This window comes from Daucus carota, chromosome 2 (genome assembly GCF_001625215.2).
Source record: "Daucus carota subsp. sativus chromosome 2, DH1 v3.0, whole genome shotgun sequence".
NCBI lineage: Eukaryota > Viridiplantae > Streptophyta > Magnoliopsida > Apiales > Apiaceae > Daucus > Daucus carota.
The window spans coordinates 30,014,932-30,032,630 of NC_030382.2; the positions used below are offsets into that span (position 1 = coordinate 30,014,932).

Here is a 17,699-nt window from a genome sequence, read left to right on the forward strand (position 1 = left end):
ATATAATGTGTTGAACGATTCTTAAAACAATACAACTATTTATTTAGCTGGATTCTGATTAATGATTTATGTTAATAAAATCATTTGTTTGTCAAAAAAAATATATTATTCATTATTTGTCATTTTTAAAATTACATACATATTCTTCTTATGGGTCGGTAAAATTATTGAAGTTATATCAGCTCATTATTTATCATCAAATATGTCATTACATGTGACACATACGGCACAAATAAACATATTCTCTAAAAAAAAAGCAAACATTTGTAACGATCCAGCATTCAAACATTTGCGATGGTCCAGCTTCAAGCCCATTAACTACTTACAAATACATGTTCCGCAAATAAACATATTCCCTTACAATTCAAACATTTGGAACAGCTCAGCTTCAGTATTGAAAAAGCCCATTGACTACTTCCATAAACATGTTCTTTCTAACACTGTCATACAAGTACCCAAGAAATCTGACCGCTAATAGTTGCTCAAAATAAGCATCAACTCTAATATCTCAATTTTAACCAGATTAAATGTTTCAGTTCTAATATCTGATCTCCTGAAAACTACAATTTTAAACTGAAATTATTATTACAAACGAACCCAGAGTATATATACGAATCTGGTACTCAGTGCCTACAAATTTCAAACCTATTTCTCTAATTGTCATCTGCTTCTCATACATTATAATACAATGGGGAAGGGTGGGGACTTTGCATATGCATGGAGGGAGACCTTTTGGAATAGGGGTTAAATTCAGAGAATAGAATGAGACCTGAAGATGCGGTTCCACCTGTGAGAACCATTATGATGATCGGTTTCTTCTGTGCCCAACCCTTCTCAGAATGCCAAGACGCAGGCGTTGGCCTAGGGCCTCCAATTTTTCATGTCTTGATCTCTTAGCTGTCAGAACCTTCTTTTGCTTCTGCTTTGTTTTGTCAATATCTGGTTCAAACAATGTCGGCTGAATGTTCCGTAGAGGTGTTGCAAGCACCTTCAAAGTCATCTAAAGCCAGAAAAGTAAGAGTAAAATACCAGGAAATTTTAAATAACAAAACATAGTGATATTCCTGAAGAAGGATAGTGAACCAAACAGACCAATTAGTACGGTTAATATTGATTTTATTTGACCAAAAATCAATTCAAAATTTGTAGAACCTTAATGTTTAAGATCTCCTATGTAGGTAGGTGCTTCTTCGGTGAAGCAAGTGCTTTAATACTGATTACAGAACCAGTTATGCTCACTATTTACATAAAGATCAGAGCTTGTTGTGGAAAAACCTATCAAATTGCTAAAGACCTTGACATCATATCATTCTGAAGCAGCTGCAATAAACCGGTCTTTCTTTGTCATGTGAGGAGATGATTAAGCTCGTGTCAACTAAAAATTGACACTGAAGTAATATGCAGGAGCTTCTTGGTATACTTGATCTTGGACTTCATTACCTCCATATTAATATAACATGGATAGAAACTTTCAATTTCTCAAGCGACATAATTTTGAAAAAGATTGGTTTTTTATTTAACAAATCAACTTACAGTGATTTGATACCTAGCAAGTTAACTGAATCATACAGTAGAAGAATTTACATTATTGTGATAAGGAAAACAATAGTTAAAGAACCAACCATTCAAACTAACTTGACATCTATGACAAATTTAATGTGACAGTGATAAAGGCTAGATAAGACTACAAGATAGATTTTGGGACCAAATATTATCAGGAGGTTCCTAGTTCCTTGTGTGAAATCGTGAATATTTTTGGTATTTGCTGTTAATATATGCAGTTAACAAAGGTAACCCACATAATTCATGGACTATAGGAGAATAGATAGTAATGGGTGAGATGGACAGAAAAAGAGAGAAGAGATAGCTTTAGAGGTGGTGGAACAAATATTCCATTTTCTGATCATTTGCATAATCAAAACAGTACACCTATTCCGGTACATATAGGCTTACATCATAACAGTTTAACTAGTAAAGGCCTAAGAAACCCTCATTACTACCAGTACTTATCCTTAACATTGCAGATAATCTTATGAGAAAAAATCAGAAGGGCGCTTTATTGTTTTGAATTTCGAATATCGTGTGCAATAGAATTATAATGTGCTAAACTTTTGCTTCCCCGGGAATGTGATGAGTATTAATAATAGTTGCTAAATTTTACACAAAATTTGGAGTTGCGTTAAACTACAAGTATCATCATGTGCAGTTAAAGAAGGCAGAAGTTTCCAGAAATGTGTTAAGGCTTATCATCATGAAAAGACGCTAATCCCATACTCCTTAATTATTCCAACACAAAGTTGTGTTCAGGTCTCGTTTCAATTATGTGCAATTAGGTTTGGATCTATATCTTTTACAATTATTCCAACTATTTTTGAATCTATCTAATTATTCTTGAGAGGTTGTAGAGAGATAATGTGGACAAGATCTTACGAGAATTTGTGGCTCTAGAGCACTAATATTTTCTTACAAAAGTAATAGCCAAAAGGACAAGAAATGACAATACTTAGTGATGTATTATTATACATCATACATTTCAAATTTTACATATTTAGACTTTAGTTAGTGTTTTATGTTTTTTCATCCATGTGGTCGGTAATATTCAATCAAATATAAACATAAGAAGATACATATACATATATAAGAATACACACACACACGCATATATATAATAAAGAGAGAGAGACCTGATGGTTGTCATCAGAAGTGGTGCAATCAGCTGCAGGTTCATCAATACTGCCCAATGAAGAGCATCTACCCCAACTCTCTCTATTTGAGCTCGTATACGATGAACATTCCTCATTCGACTTATCCTGCATTTCGAATGTAAAGTTAAAAAAGATTTGATTTGAGAAGAGACCCTATGATGAGTAGTGAAAATGTGATTACCACATTTAAGAAAACAGACAGTAGGATGACTACTTTTAAGCAAAACAGAAGATAACAAAGTTGCTGTAGATTCTATTGGAGGGTATACTATGTGAGAACTATTTTTAGTTCAAAGAGTTGACAGTAAGTTTGCATTACAAATATTACTTTGGTTCACGCAATTACATGATCGATGATGCTATAATAATATATGATTGTTGATCTTGTAAAAGCTCACCTGCAACTGTGATGTATGGTTTCCGGTAAGCAAGACATTTTCATTACAGATACTTTCCTTCTGTAATAATTATACAATGAAAACCGTATCATGACAGAGATCATATATAAGAAAGTTACTGTAACAAAAACAGGAAGATATGATTATGCATTTACACTTGCAATTTGACCGATGTCAAAAAGCGAATCACCAACAGTTTTTGCAGCTGAAACACTGGGTGGGGCAGAAGAAGAGCTAGCCGCGTCAGTACCCATGGTTCGGATGCCGGATATTATCTCATACAGCAGACTCTACAGACAGGAAAGTTAAGATTTATATTTTCGTTTGCAAAAGAAATCAAACATAAAAATACTGAGGATAATCGGTTCGGAACTAGATATAGTGGTCCCTATCGTGTTTTGCGGGCTTAGGAATTGAATTCTAACGAGGTTCCTGTCATTGTATTAATTCAATAATTTCTTCTTTTGAGTTAATTTAAAACATCAATGTGAACTGTGAGGTATTAACTGGTAAAAGTGATGCATTGACTTATATAACTTGGTGTTTTGAACTAGCAGATTGTGTGCTTTGAATTTCCAAACCCTTGCAAAATGTGTGCAACCGTTATAAAAATTTTAGATGCAGTGGAGTATTACAATGACAAATATTTTAAAAGTAAACCTACAGTATATAATATGTTTGATTGATAAAATAAGAATACATACTATGTAATAATTGAAAAAGAAAATTAATGTGTCACAGATTACTACAGAGTATATTTTTCTATTTTTTTAATAAATAGGCTTATATATATATGCCTTACAAGTTGGTAATTGTTTAAATAAATTTCGGGGTGACCAAAAATCATACCCAAGATCTGGGACGAATGGGGATAGATAGACCCTTACTACTAGGGTATCTCATCATGCTTCAAATTACATAGTCTATAAATATATGCAAATGTAATATTGATGAGAAAAATGAAAAATATAAAAGTCGACAACATTAAGTTTCAACAAGAATTCAACAATTATCTATTATTGTGCAAAATATTGCCATATACATATAATTTAAGAGGTTAAATAGCTTTAACTGCAAGAGGTTAAATAGCACTAATTGCAGAAAAATAAAGGAACAAGAATTTCCAATAATTTTAAGAATGCTAGAATAAGAATTAAAAGATACTCCACAGTAATATGAAATAAAATATCATATTATATAAATTTTGAAATCAATTATTTAAAATTTGGTGATAATATACAATTCTAAAAACAAATTATAAACCTTAGAGTAATGCAAAAATTCAAACAAATTTGTTCTAAAACTAACACCCAAAATGAGTTAAGACTAGATAATAAATCTTTGGAACGACTAATTAACAGGTTCCTTAATATTAAATATACTTTATTTTATATTTTTTCAAATATTTATTTTATTTTTGCCATCAGTTTTATATATATTTTATTTTAACAAGTACTTTGAAGATAATATGATTTCTTAACTGTAGTATGGAATCAGCAGAAAATTGAAAACTGCAGGTACACAACATGCATTCAATCATTATTATATTAACTATAATGCAGTGAATCGGTCGCCGTAATACTATACAAGTTCTAGATATGTAAGAACAAATTAATATAATAAAGCAGAATTTACCTCATCCATACCAGCACCAAATTTTAAGTCCCCTAAATCATAATATTTCTCAACTTTATTTGAATAAGCAGCTGTAGGTCGGGGAGGATGAAGGACATTGTAGAAGAAAATAGATACCGAATCATAATAGAACTGTGGTCGGGAGGAGTTGTGATCACCATCAAATTTTATGATATTTTTGTCACCCTTTACAAACATAGGAAAAATGTCAATCAACTCGTAGTTTTTTCATTGGAACGTTACCTAAGGATTTAAAGAATAAGCTTCATACCGCATAGGTTTTAAAGATGATGTCAGAATGGCTTGGTTTGATAAACTTGTCGTCATTAGCATGTCCAAATAAAGCGGGAATGAATGTTTTTGGCGCAGCCTGCAAGATCCAAACAGTTGAAATAATGTGATTAGGCAGTAGAAAGAAAATTTAATGCACAAATGCTATTGTGTAAGCCCTTCAAAACACCTAACCCAGAACTTTCTTCCCTTGCATATATTACAATATACAACACCACCTTTTTCCTGTTTACAATGGTATTCCAATCAAACTCTTATACCAACTTCCCTCAATGTAAAGTTTTCTATGGAAAAGAAGAAGAGAGACAATGGCAGAGAATTCACAGGTAACCGATTTAGTTAGCAGATATTTCCACAGGATACTTATTTACTATTAAGATGATTATGTTAATAAATCATGTTTAGCAGCTGATGAGCATTTGATTTGCATTTATATAAAACAAAAAAACTAGAGAAAGGATTAAAATTGTGGAATAGAAGAAACTAAGCCTTTATTTGTAGTAGTGATGGTTGGATTGCTTATTTTCTCTACTTTCACATACCTAGTAAGAAATAACCAAAATCATCTATTAAAGATCCCATTGCTTACAAATTAACAATGTCCAATAATCCCATGGATGAGGATGGGACTAAATATGGATGAAAGTTGAAAGAAAATTTAATAGTAATCATTATAAAATTAAAGTAATACTCCCTCCGTCCCATTTTATGTGACCTCATTTCCTTTCTGGGACGTCCCAAAAAGATTGAACCAATAATACTTACTATTTTTGAACACTACTTTTCACTATTACATCCACTATCTCTATATTTTATACTCTCTTTTTATTAAATAAACACTATTCCACCCACTACTTTCCTCCACTATCTCAAATCTATTATTAAATATTGATGGGTCCCACCACTTTACCCACTTTTCAACTATATTTATTACCTTTTTCTTAATCTCCGTGAAAGTCAAACCAGTTCACTCTTTTTGGGACGGAGGGAGTAATAATTTTTCAAATTTTCACTAAAGTGTAAAACTTGACAGTTGACATGTGCAGAGAGCAGAGTAGAGATAAAAAAAATAAGTAACATATTCACTACAATATACTCTTTTAATACGTATATTAGAATAAGTATATTTTAGAAATATATACATAAGCAATTGATCATATAAAAATCATATTACTCTAAAAACTAACCCCGACCCAATTCTCGAACACTATTCACAACTACTGAAATTACTTGTTTGTACACAAGCAATCACTATTTTATACACAAAAAATCACGCGGACATAAATATATATATGGGTCGCGCTCAGTAGGAGAACCAGTCCTTAAAATAGAACCAGAACCAAAGAACCACTAAGGTTCTGCTGCATAGCCCTAAATTTTAAATAGATTTTTAGGATCTAAATCTAAATACATGTTTTCTTTTATGTTTTTTCATCATTGTGTGTGTTCAAAAATAGTTTTATAATATAATGCATAGATATTGACATTGTTTGCGTGTGAAGTTCTGCTCCACAACCCTAACTAATACTAGAAATAAGGTAAGGGTTCTCTGGGTTCTCTCTCTAATGTTTCTCTCTTGAACATGACCCTATATATGACCCTGCTGCAATGATGGGCACGGCCACTTTAGCACCTATCGCCACGGTCTACCACCGCCAAGACTTCCAAATAAAAAGCATGCAGAAAGGCCAAACTAATAAATTCCTGTTGAACAGCGCATACCTGTACACACTTCAGGTCCATAATATCAAATTTGGCCCTCTTTTGTATTACTCGGCGCATGTATTGTACTGCTACCTTGACCTGAAAGATGAGGAAGTTATAGGCATATGATAAATTAGGGAAATATAGCTCTAAAATTGAAGCCGCATAACCTTTAGAAACTGTGTTCAGTAAAAAAGTTCACCCTTAACCTAAATGAGGGATTTATAATTATATTTGTAGGGGAATATAGCTCTATCATTGAAGCCGCATAACATTTTGAAACTGTGCGCAACAGAAATTCCAGAAGCTTTGATATACTAATAAAAATAACATTCATTTCGGATAAATAAGAATAATTAATTAGAGGATAGGGCCTTGCACGCAATCTCATGCATAGTTGCACTACCTCCAATTACTCTATGTTGCCATCTTCGCTTATCAAGCATAATGCTGCACTGCCTCAATTAATTTATGTCATCGTATTCACTCTATATGGAGTATGGACACCCAAACACACCATACAAAATAAGCAGACCTAAAAATTGCATGCATATAAATATAATTATACATAGAGAGATAGATAGCTATATATTTGTCAATATATAATATAAAAAATAGAAAAACAAAAGGAAGGTAATTAGAGAGGCCATAAAATCACCACAGTTTTCTGGGAGAGAGAGGAATTAAGATCATTATATTACAAACCCAAAAAAAGTTGGACACGTATTTATTAGGCCACCATTAAAAATAAAATGTCAAAGAAGAAGAAATCACCAATAACAATTGGAGGGGAAGAGAAAATCGAGTAACAGTTGAACATGAAGATGTAATATACGTAAAATGTAAGGCCATGAGCTCAAACAATAAGTCAAGATTATTTAATTTTAAGCATCAATGAAATAGCAGAAAAACCCTTAACAAAAAAACTCTTGTTCATACTTGATACACAATAGATTAAAAAGTTGATGCTTTCACAATAGGTTAATTGTTTGTCCAATCACCCCTTGAGGATGCAGCCAATATGCAAACAAAAAGCAAAGTTACTTATTATATTGAATTTAAGAATTTTAGGGCCAGACTGCATGTAGCAACCAAACCAGCGAGTGCACATAGCAACAAGAGTTGGCCCTGGAAGAAGGTAAGCATGAGCTGCTATTGCATTGGTAAACCTTATTTTGACAAGATTTGATCAGGTGACCTCCTCTTACTATGTTAGAGGATTGGGAGTACATGTCAATAATAAAACTTTTCTGTTAATATTTAAAATATATAAAAACCAATACCGTAAATTTAGGAAGCCTGATTTTGTACACATCCACCAGTTCCATCATCAGGTCAAACAAATTGGAGAAGGCGCTGTCTAACACCATTCCAGCTATTGAAGGATCTTCGGCTCCATAAAGTAGGCTGCAATGAATAAAAGAATATATAATGTAATAATTAATAAGATATATGAGGATCTTCTGCGACATAAAGTAGGCTGCCATGAATATATATCTATCTAATAAGTAACTATAAAATTGCAATTCTTTCATATATTGGAGAGACTGATTCGTAGTTTACAAAGTATAAGGTAATAACAAATTGAACCTTATAGCATAAGGTAATCAGCCTCTTACTTGGTCCCTGGACTCTTTCAAAGTGTTAGTAGTAGCTTTTGTCCAATGGTAGGCTAAAAAGGTATTTTAAGGGTAATTTTTTGGGTAAAAATCATATGCTTTTATTTTATGCTTGGTAGGAATGTGCAGTGAATAGGAAGATTATATCAGATATTTAAACAAAATCAAGGATTTTGTGCTAAAAGAGTACGACTCAAGAGAGGAGAGTTGTGCAGTGCACGAAAAGAATGAATCCATTTTTCTAGAATATTGTATGCAACGATCGAAAGCCTTGTTGATGAGGAATAGGGAAGAAAATAAAATGAGTCTTTTATTTTTACTAGTAAATATTTAATCTTGTTTAGTGTTTGGAAATTAGTGTGTTTATTTTATTAAGTTTATCTGGGGCTAGTAGATTATTAAATAAATAATTTATTTATAATAAAAATCAATTTTTGTAGGCCTTAGTTCGTTAGGGTTTTATAATCTCTATATAAGCATCACAATTCCTTGTATCATAGTAGACTTGATTAAAATTAAGTGATTTGATATCAATATCAAATTGGTTTTCTCTAATGGGTTGTGATTTGTGACTTTTGTCCCTTTTGTCGCCAGGAAACCCTCAAGGTAGTGGGTGTTTTGCGGTTCATCCAACCAAGTTTTATCTTTCGTATTGCTTTTTCTCCGTCTATTTCTTAACTGTTGGGATATCTTAGATTCCGAAAATTACTGTTCATCAAGGAATACTCTTCATTTTCAATCAGATAGAAAACAGATCCAAAGGAGAGATGAAATAAGATTTTTGCTGCATATTTGTGTCTACCGGAGCCAAAGGAGAGGTACACAACTTATACACAATTACACATACATACTGATCAGGTTTATACATATATCTTGCGAAACTGCATTCGGGTACCTTACCCTCTAAACTTTACAAATCAGTCCTTTGGAGTTTCAGATAATTATAAAACAGTCCATGGAGTTATCAAAAATTTAATTCCAGCCCCTGAAATTTCCAGAAAGTTACAGTTCTGCACTTAAGTTGCAGAAATTTCCAAAACAGTACCTGAACTTCTGGTTTTGGACAGTTTATGCCCTGCAACTTCCGAAATCTGGAAAATCAGCCCCTATTATGTGTTTTGAATCATGTATAATACATAAATTTTCAAATTGAGAGTGGCAGATTGAATTTATTTCCTTGAGCTTGAAAGTGATGAGCTGCACTACCAAATTTATGTATGCTATTATCGGATACAGGTTATTAGAATATGAACTTATGTTGAGTGAGTTATATGAACTTGGATCGTTGGGTAAAATACAATGTTGATTTGAGAAAACAAAGAGTATGGCATGAAAATGAAGATAGACTAAACATGGTTATAGAGACTCTTACATCTCAAGTTCAACGTCTTGGAGAATGCGAAAAATATCGAAGAGGGTGAAATTATAACAAAATTCGAGCATGTGGAAGACACGAGTCTTAGAAATCGAGTGAACAAGGATAAAGTGGGTGTATCAGATTCTTTAAGTTGCTTGGAACATGCTAACAAAGATGTTCCCGATAAAGAATCTCACGTGAAGAATTTCTGTTTGTTCCAGACAAGCAACTAGTTTCACTTGTTCAAGAAAAGCAAGTGGTTGATGATATCACTGAGGTTGAACATATCAACTTCATCATTCTGTTCAGCATTCCGGAGTGTTTGCTTGAACCTCCTTCATTTGCTACCCAGTTTTCAATGTCCTTGGCACCTCTACCATTCCACCTCAACCACTCTTTAAAAGATGCAGCAAGAGCTAAATGTTCATCTTGGTTCCATCTCCATCTTACATATGGTTCTTGCAGTTTACAGTACCCATAGTTTCTGTGGGGCTAGTAGATTGTTAAATGAGTTGTTTCTTTATAATAAAGCCCAATTGTCAGTATTAGATTATTTTATTAAAGTTTATTATCCCTATATACGCATCGTAATCCCCAATGATCACGGGAAAGAATATAAAAGAAGTTTTTTACTTTTCATTAGTAAAATAATTTAATCATGCTTAGTGTTTGAAAATTAGTCTGCTTATTTATTTAGTTCATGCGGGGCTCATGCATTTTTGAATAAGTAGTTTACTCATAATAAAGCCCAATTGTTATCGGCCTTAGTTCATTAGTTTATTTTATTAGAGTTTATAATCCCTATATATGGACTGTATACACCCCCCCCCCCCCCCCCCTCCCCCCGCATATTCTAATATCACAGGAGACTTCATTAATATACAGTGATTTTGATATCAAGGGTCTCTTTCATGGGTTGTGATTTGTGATCCATGAGTTCTCATATATCACAAATTCTACAAGTTGTCATGCATCACTTGCCGAGCAAATAATGCTATTTAGAACAATTACCGTGTGGACTTTATTCACTTGACTTTTTGTAATTCACTCCATCTAAAGATAACACAAATCATTCTCTAGGAAGATTTTTGGGAGTTTAGATAATGATAGAAGAGTATAAATGGGGAATTTAAGGGGTATGGAATAAATAATACCTACGAAATGGGAATGAGATTCTCCTTCTAAGCAACCAAATTGTTGATCCAAACACAACCACATGGAATTGAAGTTTTGATTTATTTTTATTTTTTTAATCAAGCTCATTAACCATGAATGAAACACCCCCTTTAATTATCAGAACTATATTCAGTTTTTCATCACATTCCATTGTGTACTCAAAGCTGTATAAAAGTTCAGATTCTTCCATTTTCTTCGGGTATCAATTTTTTTGTTCTCCATCTCTTCTTGTTTCCGATCATCCACTATTAAAGGGGATCAAATGTAACAGTTCAAGGCTTCAAGAAACTATGAAATAATATGATTTTCTACTAGTTTGAGCTTTCACTTGTTTTTTTAGCTTTGTGTCACTGAGTTTGACCTGCACTAAAATGAAGCACAAGCTTCTCAGTTCTTATTTAACAACCAACATCAGGTTAATCAATTCTATATTAATCCAAGCCAGATCGTTATTGGTCAGAAATGAACGCCAAAATAGACATCAACCATGTCAACAGAAGCATTTCCAATCTCCAATCAAACAAACAATTTCAGCCAAAATACAAGGCCCAAGTAAACTAACAGATTTGGCCCAAGTAAACTAACAGATTGGGAATATCAAAACACAAACAGCAGCTATGAGACGCATATCTGGGTGACCTTTTGTATCTAATCTTTCTATGAAGGCCCACTTATTTTTTGGATACAATAGATCTATCTAGCTAATAATAGAATTACACTAGCTGGACTCTTTTCATTTATAATTTTTCGCATTCAGGCGTTTTGACTTGATGTATACAATACGCCATTAGCTGGTGACTTCTAATTACTGAATGACCAAAATGGCTAAATTTTATTATATAATTTTTTGCAAAATTAGACATTATTCTTGATGTAAACCTCCCTTGAGTTGTTGGTTGCTGTTTTCTATTAACAAAAATCGCAATGACGTAGAATAGAGCTGCAAGATGTTGAACACTTGCTTTTCAAACACTGGCTTTATCTGAACCAGACATCTGGAAGCTTGTGTAGGTTGCTGAGTTAGCAAGGTGTGAGAAATGAAGGGGACCATAACATAAAAGTTATCAATTTCTATGTCATTCCTCAGTCTATTTATCTGAAACCTATGTTACTACATTACGTTCCTCCCACCCTACCCACATAGGATCCTTGGACAGTCGGACACGGCACATATTGACCAACTGATACGGCACATATAAAATAGACATAGGAAGCAAAAATGAAAGGAGAATAAATGAGAAAAAAGATGAAGACACAGCCTACATATTAATTCAAGCACGTGTATTGATTACAAAAATCCTATAAAATATGTTTGGGAAAAATATCATTAATTTGCAAAGTATTTTTACAAAATAAAGCTTAATTTTAGTTTATGCTTAATATTGCTACAATGTCATTTCCAGAATAATTGTTTATTAATAAATACGAAGTCCCCCGTAACCTTGTCCGGAGTAGGGACAAGGCCCCTATGCCGTAACTTTCTATAAATATTGAGGTCAGATCTTTAAGTCTTAACGATACGGGTTTTCGAAATTAAATCTTCATTTGTGCATTTAAAAATTACAAAGCTGGGTAAATTTAAGTGCAAATACCTAAATGGATACTCAATTAACTTCTTGTAGTTTAGCAGCTAATTGTAGCACGTTTTTATTAACCTATGAGGTCAATGTTAAGCAATATTAAAGTTATTAGGATACTTCAACTGTAATTTTAAGTAACTAGAGCACATTGTTAAGTAATGTTTCTCTATAATTGATAATATTTTATTTTTTTCCTTAGTAGTGTGGTGTCTTCATTTTTTGGTTCTCTGAAATTTTATCATTTAATCTACAAATGTAAGAGATAAACGGTTAACAAGACTTTGTTGGGTTGCAATTATAATCATATTGAAATATTGAATCTTTTAGTGTTTAAGGGCAATATACGTAATAAACTCAATGTGGGAATTAATTATTAAGCATGAAAAACAAGTATCATATGATCACATAAGGACCTGCTGTGGGGTTATATACTTATAATACATTCAATGGTTGTTAATAACAAGCACAGCAGTGTGCAGCTGACAGTTACAAAACATTGATTATGGAATGCTGGAGGATGGTTAGAAACTTGGAACCAATTTAAGAGCTGTTTAATCAAGTCGCAGAGCCATAATTTAGAGAATTACCTGGTTACAGCACCCATTGACCTTCCCCAGAGACCTATGCATGATATTTGGTTGTTGCTTCTCAAATAAGACACTGCAACCTTAAGGTCGTCTTTCTGTCATAAAGAAAAAAATTTAACACTTGTCACCTAGAACAGAACTTTTGTAAATAAAAATCACGAGGAAAGAATACCTCGTGCCAACCAAGACTAACATATTCTCCATCAGATAAGCCTGAACCAGAAAAATCAAGAGTAAACACGGTAATATTAAATGGAAGAAGTATGAGAGCAGCTTCATTTGCATCTGCCCTACATCCGCTGCATTTCAATAAAAGAAAATTCATGAGTTGAATCTGTGTGCCATATTAATGTAGAACGGCACAAAAATGAGTAAAAGTAGAAAGATTGGGTGATTGAACCACAAACCAATTACTACCGCCAAGTAACCTCTGAACAAGGAGGGGAAACAATGTTTGTGTGTGGTTAATATCAAGTGTCAATAGAATTATGTCAAAACAAGAAAACATAATGAAGATGACATTTGGGAATAGGTACCTAGATAACTACACCCTACATCCAAATTTTCAATATACCAATATTCTCCACACAACATACATACAAACTAATTAACGCCACTAAAATGGTCTTTTCAGTTGACTTCCCTCCCCCATCACAAATACTAAAGAAAAGGGCATAAAAGTTCTTTCCATATAAAGAACAAAGACAACTTTTGAATAGCAAGATACCAATAGGTATAAAGCTACAGAAAAGATCCGGCTGTCTAGGAATAAGGTAGACAGGACAACCATACCTGTTTCCATGGCAGTAAATCACACAAGGAAGCAAAGCGTTATCAGGAAAAATTGAAGGAACGTAATGACTGCACCGCAGGACATGGCCTCTTGAATTTCTTAACTGCAAAAATCATAGTAGAGTCCACAAAATTAAGAAAAACAATAAAATAGAGATTACAAATGCACGCTGTATTACTTTTCTATAGAAATAAGAGCTTTAGTAAGCGATGTCCCATACTTGCCTCAAGGTCTTGTCTTTTGTACTCTTTGCCAGCTAAAGTAAACTCTTTTTCCCATAAAAACTGGTCTGGATCATACTCTGCCCTGCATACCAGCATAAGAATTTTGCATAATAGCAAGCCGTTAGGTTTCTATGTTGCCTTGGTCATATCTGGTCTCCTATTTTATAAAAAATAAAATAAAGACTATTGTTTAGCAGTCTAAGTCGCAGTGGTACTTTCTTGTTTGGCAGTCCAAGTCACAATGGTACTTTCTTCAGGCTACAAAGTAGCATTTAATATGTCTCGATAGCCAAGTAATATTACAGTGACGGTTAGTGACATGAGCTGCTGCTGCCTCTTTTCTTTTACTTTTGGCACAACTGCCAAGGAAATTCTTATGGACAACATGTTAAGAGGTGATGTTCAAACTATGTACTTCTTTGTATTCTGTATAGTGTATACTACCAAATAGATGTTTACTGGAAAGTTGGCAAGAAATTTTGTCCTTTATGAACGCTCGCGAGGGAACAGCTTTATAACTAAAACAACTGCAATAATTCGTTAAGCCATTCAGAGGAAAAAGGGAAGGATTCAGAAGTTTTGTACTGTAGATTTGATGACCCGAAGATAAATGGATCAAGAAAAAATATAACAACTCGGTGTTTAACAAGATGAAAAGCTCATTGAATAGCTACAAGATGGCAATGCTGAAGCCTGAAGGAAAGAATCTATGACTTAATACCCAAAAAAGCACTTAGTAATCAACATATTGATTACTCGTGAATGGCACCTCATATGGCACAGAAGGGCGAGTGGGCTCACAATGGTTCCATGTATCAACATCTCTTTATAGAGATCAACTCTCGGGCATATCTTAATTAATGATGATGTGTTTTGACTTTCTGCGTATTCTTTACCGTATTAGATATTAGCTTTCTTTCATATACTTATGAATTTTAACATGCTGCTGTTATGTTGATCGTTTCATATGTTGGTTTTAGCCTCTGGTAAATCTAACTTGATGATATTTGCAACTGGAATTCCTACTTTAAATTTGAATAAAAATTTAGAGATGAGGATAATACTCAAAAAACAGATTTATATCAGAATGATTTAAATATATCATACATAAATATACAGTTTATGTTGTGCACAGGTGGGGTCCTGCACAGAACCAAATTTTCCTTGAACCATGTCATGAGATTTGTAGAACAAACTGAAAGAGTTTCGATAATGATGTCAATCACTTCAAGACCCTCTATATCCACATTTGCAACAAAATTAATAAACGATTATTAGTTCTCCATCATCCATAATGTATTCCATTGCTGCAACAGCATGCAAACCATCACTGATCTATATACTCAATCAAGTCTCTCATGATTGCTAGAACTGGTAACATCTGTGTATCTATCTACAATCTATACACATCAACAGACACACTGTATATATCTCGTTTTATAAGTAAATTATCAAACTTTTCCCATAATCCTCCTCGAGATCCTCTTTTCAAAAGTTAAATACCATGATAGGCTAATTGCATACATTTACAACAATGTGAATGTACTTAAAGTTAGAATAAGGGGGAAAACGAAAGCTTTGATAGAGGGAACAAAATGTTGTTGATTGGAGCTACAAGACAGGGGGAATGTCATAACTATTTACTAAGAAAAATATAATAATATCTTGCTACAGATTCATGTTGATTTTGTGATTGAGGGATTATATAGATGTCGACTCGTAATTGAGCTCTAAAGCTAATAGGAAACACATTACTCTGTAAGCTTAAGCCACAGAAGCAGATCGTAATGAGTGCGTATAAATTATAATTAAACGAACCAAGTCAATAACTAGCACGCACTTGTACGATAGTTAATTCTATGTGTCCGTATGGGAGACGAAATACTTATAGTTGAAAAACCTAATTGAGCAGTAGTTAGGTCCCGTTTGGTATCAGAAGAAGCAATAGAACAATGAGTTAGCAGCAAGTAGTTAGTAATGTATTAGTAGTTAATAATAATGAGCATAGCATAAGAAAAGTAAAATGAATTGAGCTCAGCAAGCAAGTAGAGGGGGTACCTGGGCGGGCGAATAACGAAGTTGATGAATTGATCGATCATGTTGAGCTGGAGCTGCTGCTGCCGCCGCAGCCGCTAAATACGAATTGAGTGGAAATGAGTAGAGAAGAAGCAGAGATCTGAGTGGAACACTTAATGATGAATGAAATGAAGCTTGAGGGGGTCGATAGCATTGACTTTTTCCTCTACCCGCTAGCAAAGGACACAAGTATTAGTGTAGAGCCGACTTAAAAGTTAAATCAGGCCACAACACCAACAACCAACCTCACCCGTATTACATTTACACCGGCCTTTCTATTTTTCTCGCTTGCAGCAAATTATTAACGGATTTTCTGGTTTGTGTAAAGAATTTAGCGGAAAAGAGTTTCATTCCACTGTTTAATTTTAAAATAGGGATAAAGTCATTTTTCTAATTTCATAAATTGTAATAGGAAAAACATATTTATATATTAAATAATTTTATATTCCAGCTTTATCATTGAGTAAAGTCGGTCTGCCACATTTTTTTAATGATCGAAAAACTATAGCATTTTTTGTGTATTTTAGTCCGGACCTTTTCGACTTTAACTGGAATATGTTTATTTGTTTATAAATCAGAATATAATTTTAAATTAGAAATAAGTCAGAAACTGACTTAAAACCAGAAGTAGGTATCATGTAATTTATTAGCTTATTTTCAAAAAAATTAATAAATATTAATTTTAATATTAAAATAAATAATCTATTAAAAATATTTTAGTATTATATTTTTAATAACTCATAAGTCATCTAGTGATATAAAAAAACAAATATATAATTTAGAATGAGCTCTTATAACATTATATATCTTAAATTATTATTTTAAACATGTCGTTTCATACTCTTAATTATGTTTACATTTTAAGATTAGCTAGTCTTACAAATTCATGAACCCCTAATTAATTATTCAATTTTCAAGTCACACAAATATGTCCTAAAATATATATTCAAAATTTTCAAATATTTTCCATAGCAAACTTAAATTTAAGAATAAATTTGTGATTGTCATTCTTGCAAGTACAAAGGTCAAGATTTACAAGAGCGAGTCTAAACAATATTCTTTGCTAACAATGATTTAATGTATCAATTTAAGAATAAATTTAAAAGCGAGTCTAAACTTAAATTTAAGAATAAATTTGTGATTGTCATTCTTGCAAGTACAAAGATCAAGATTTACAGGAGCGAGTCTAAACGATATTCTTTGCTAACAATGATTTAATGTTATCAATTTAGTTTTATATAAGAACTAATCAACTTTCAAACTCAGAATCAGTATAAATCAACATTTTGTTTTCATCAAAGATATATCTTAATTTGGATAATGATGTTGCCTATACAATGAGGCAAAGGTAAAAATTGTATTACACAACTTCTCATGGTTGAGATCATATTCCATTCAAATTTTAAAGCATGCCAATTAATGTGTGTTCGTTATGTAGACTTGAGTTACATATATTCTGAGAAAGTCACTGAATCCAAGCTAAAGCAGTTTCTGATTCTTCAAACTCTTATGCTGAGACCTTGACACTGAAAAGACTAGCACTGAATTTCTAGA

The 17,699-nt window shown here is 32.9% G+C and overlaps 1 protein-coding gene across 1 annotated transcript; it reads right to left on the reverse strand.

Moving 5' to 3' along the window:
* Window positions 1-335: 335 nt before the first annotated feature.
* Window positions 336-16,440, reverse strand: LOC108209809 (uncharacterized). Its single transcript, XM_017380931.2, has 13 exons — window positions 16,128-16,440; window positions 14,070-14,151; window positions 13,845-13,948; window positions 13,225-13,351; window positions 13,053-13,147; window positions 8,017-8,140; window positions 6,752-6,832; window positions 5,010-5,108; window positions 4,739-4,924; window positions 3,259-3,393; window positions 3,104-3,163; window positions 2,685-2,810; window positions 336-1,000 (listed from the first exon to the last, which is right to left on the reverse strand). Exons 1-13 carry the CDS (start codon window positions 16,166-16,168, stop codon window positions 800-802), a joined length of 1,461 nt encoding a protein of 486 aa, XP_017236420.1. The 5' UTR covers window positions 16,169-16,440; the 3' UTR covers window positions 336-799.
* Window positions 16,441-17,699: the final 1,259 nt, after the last annotated feature.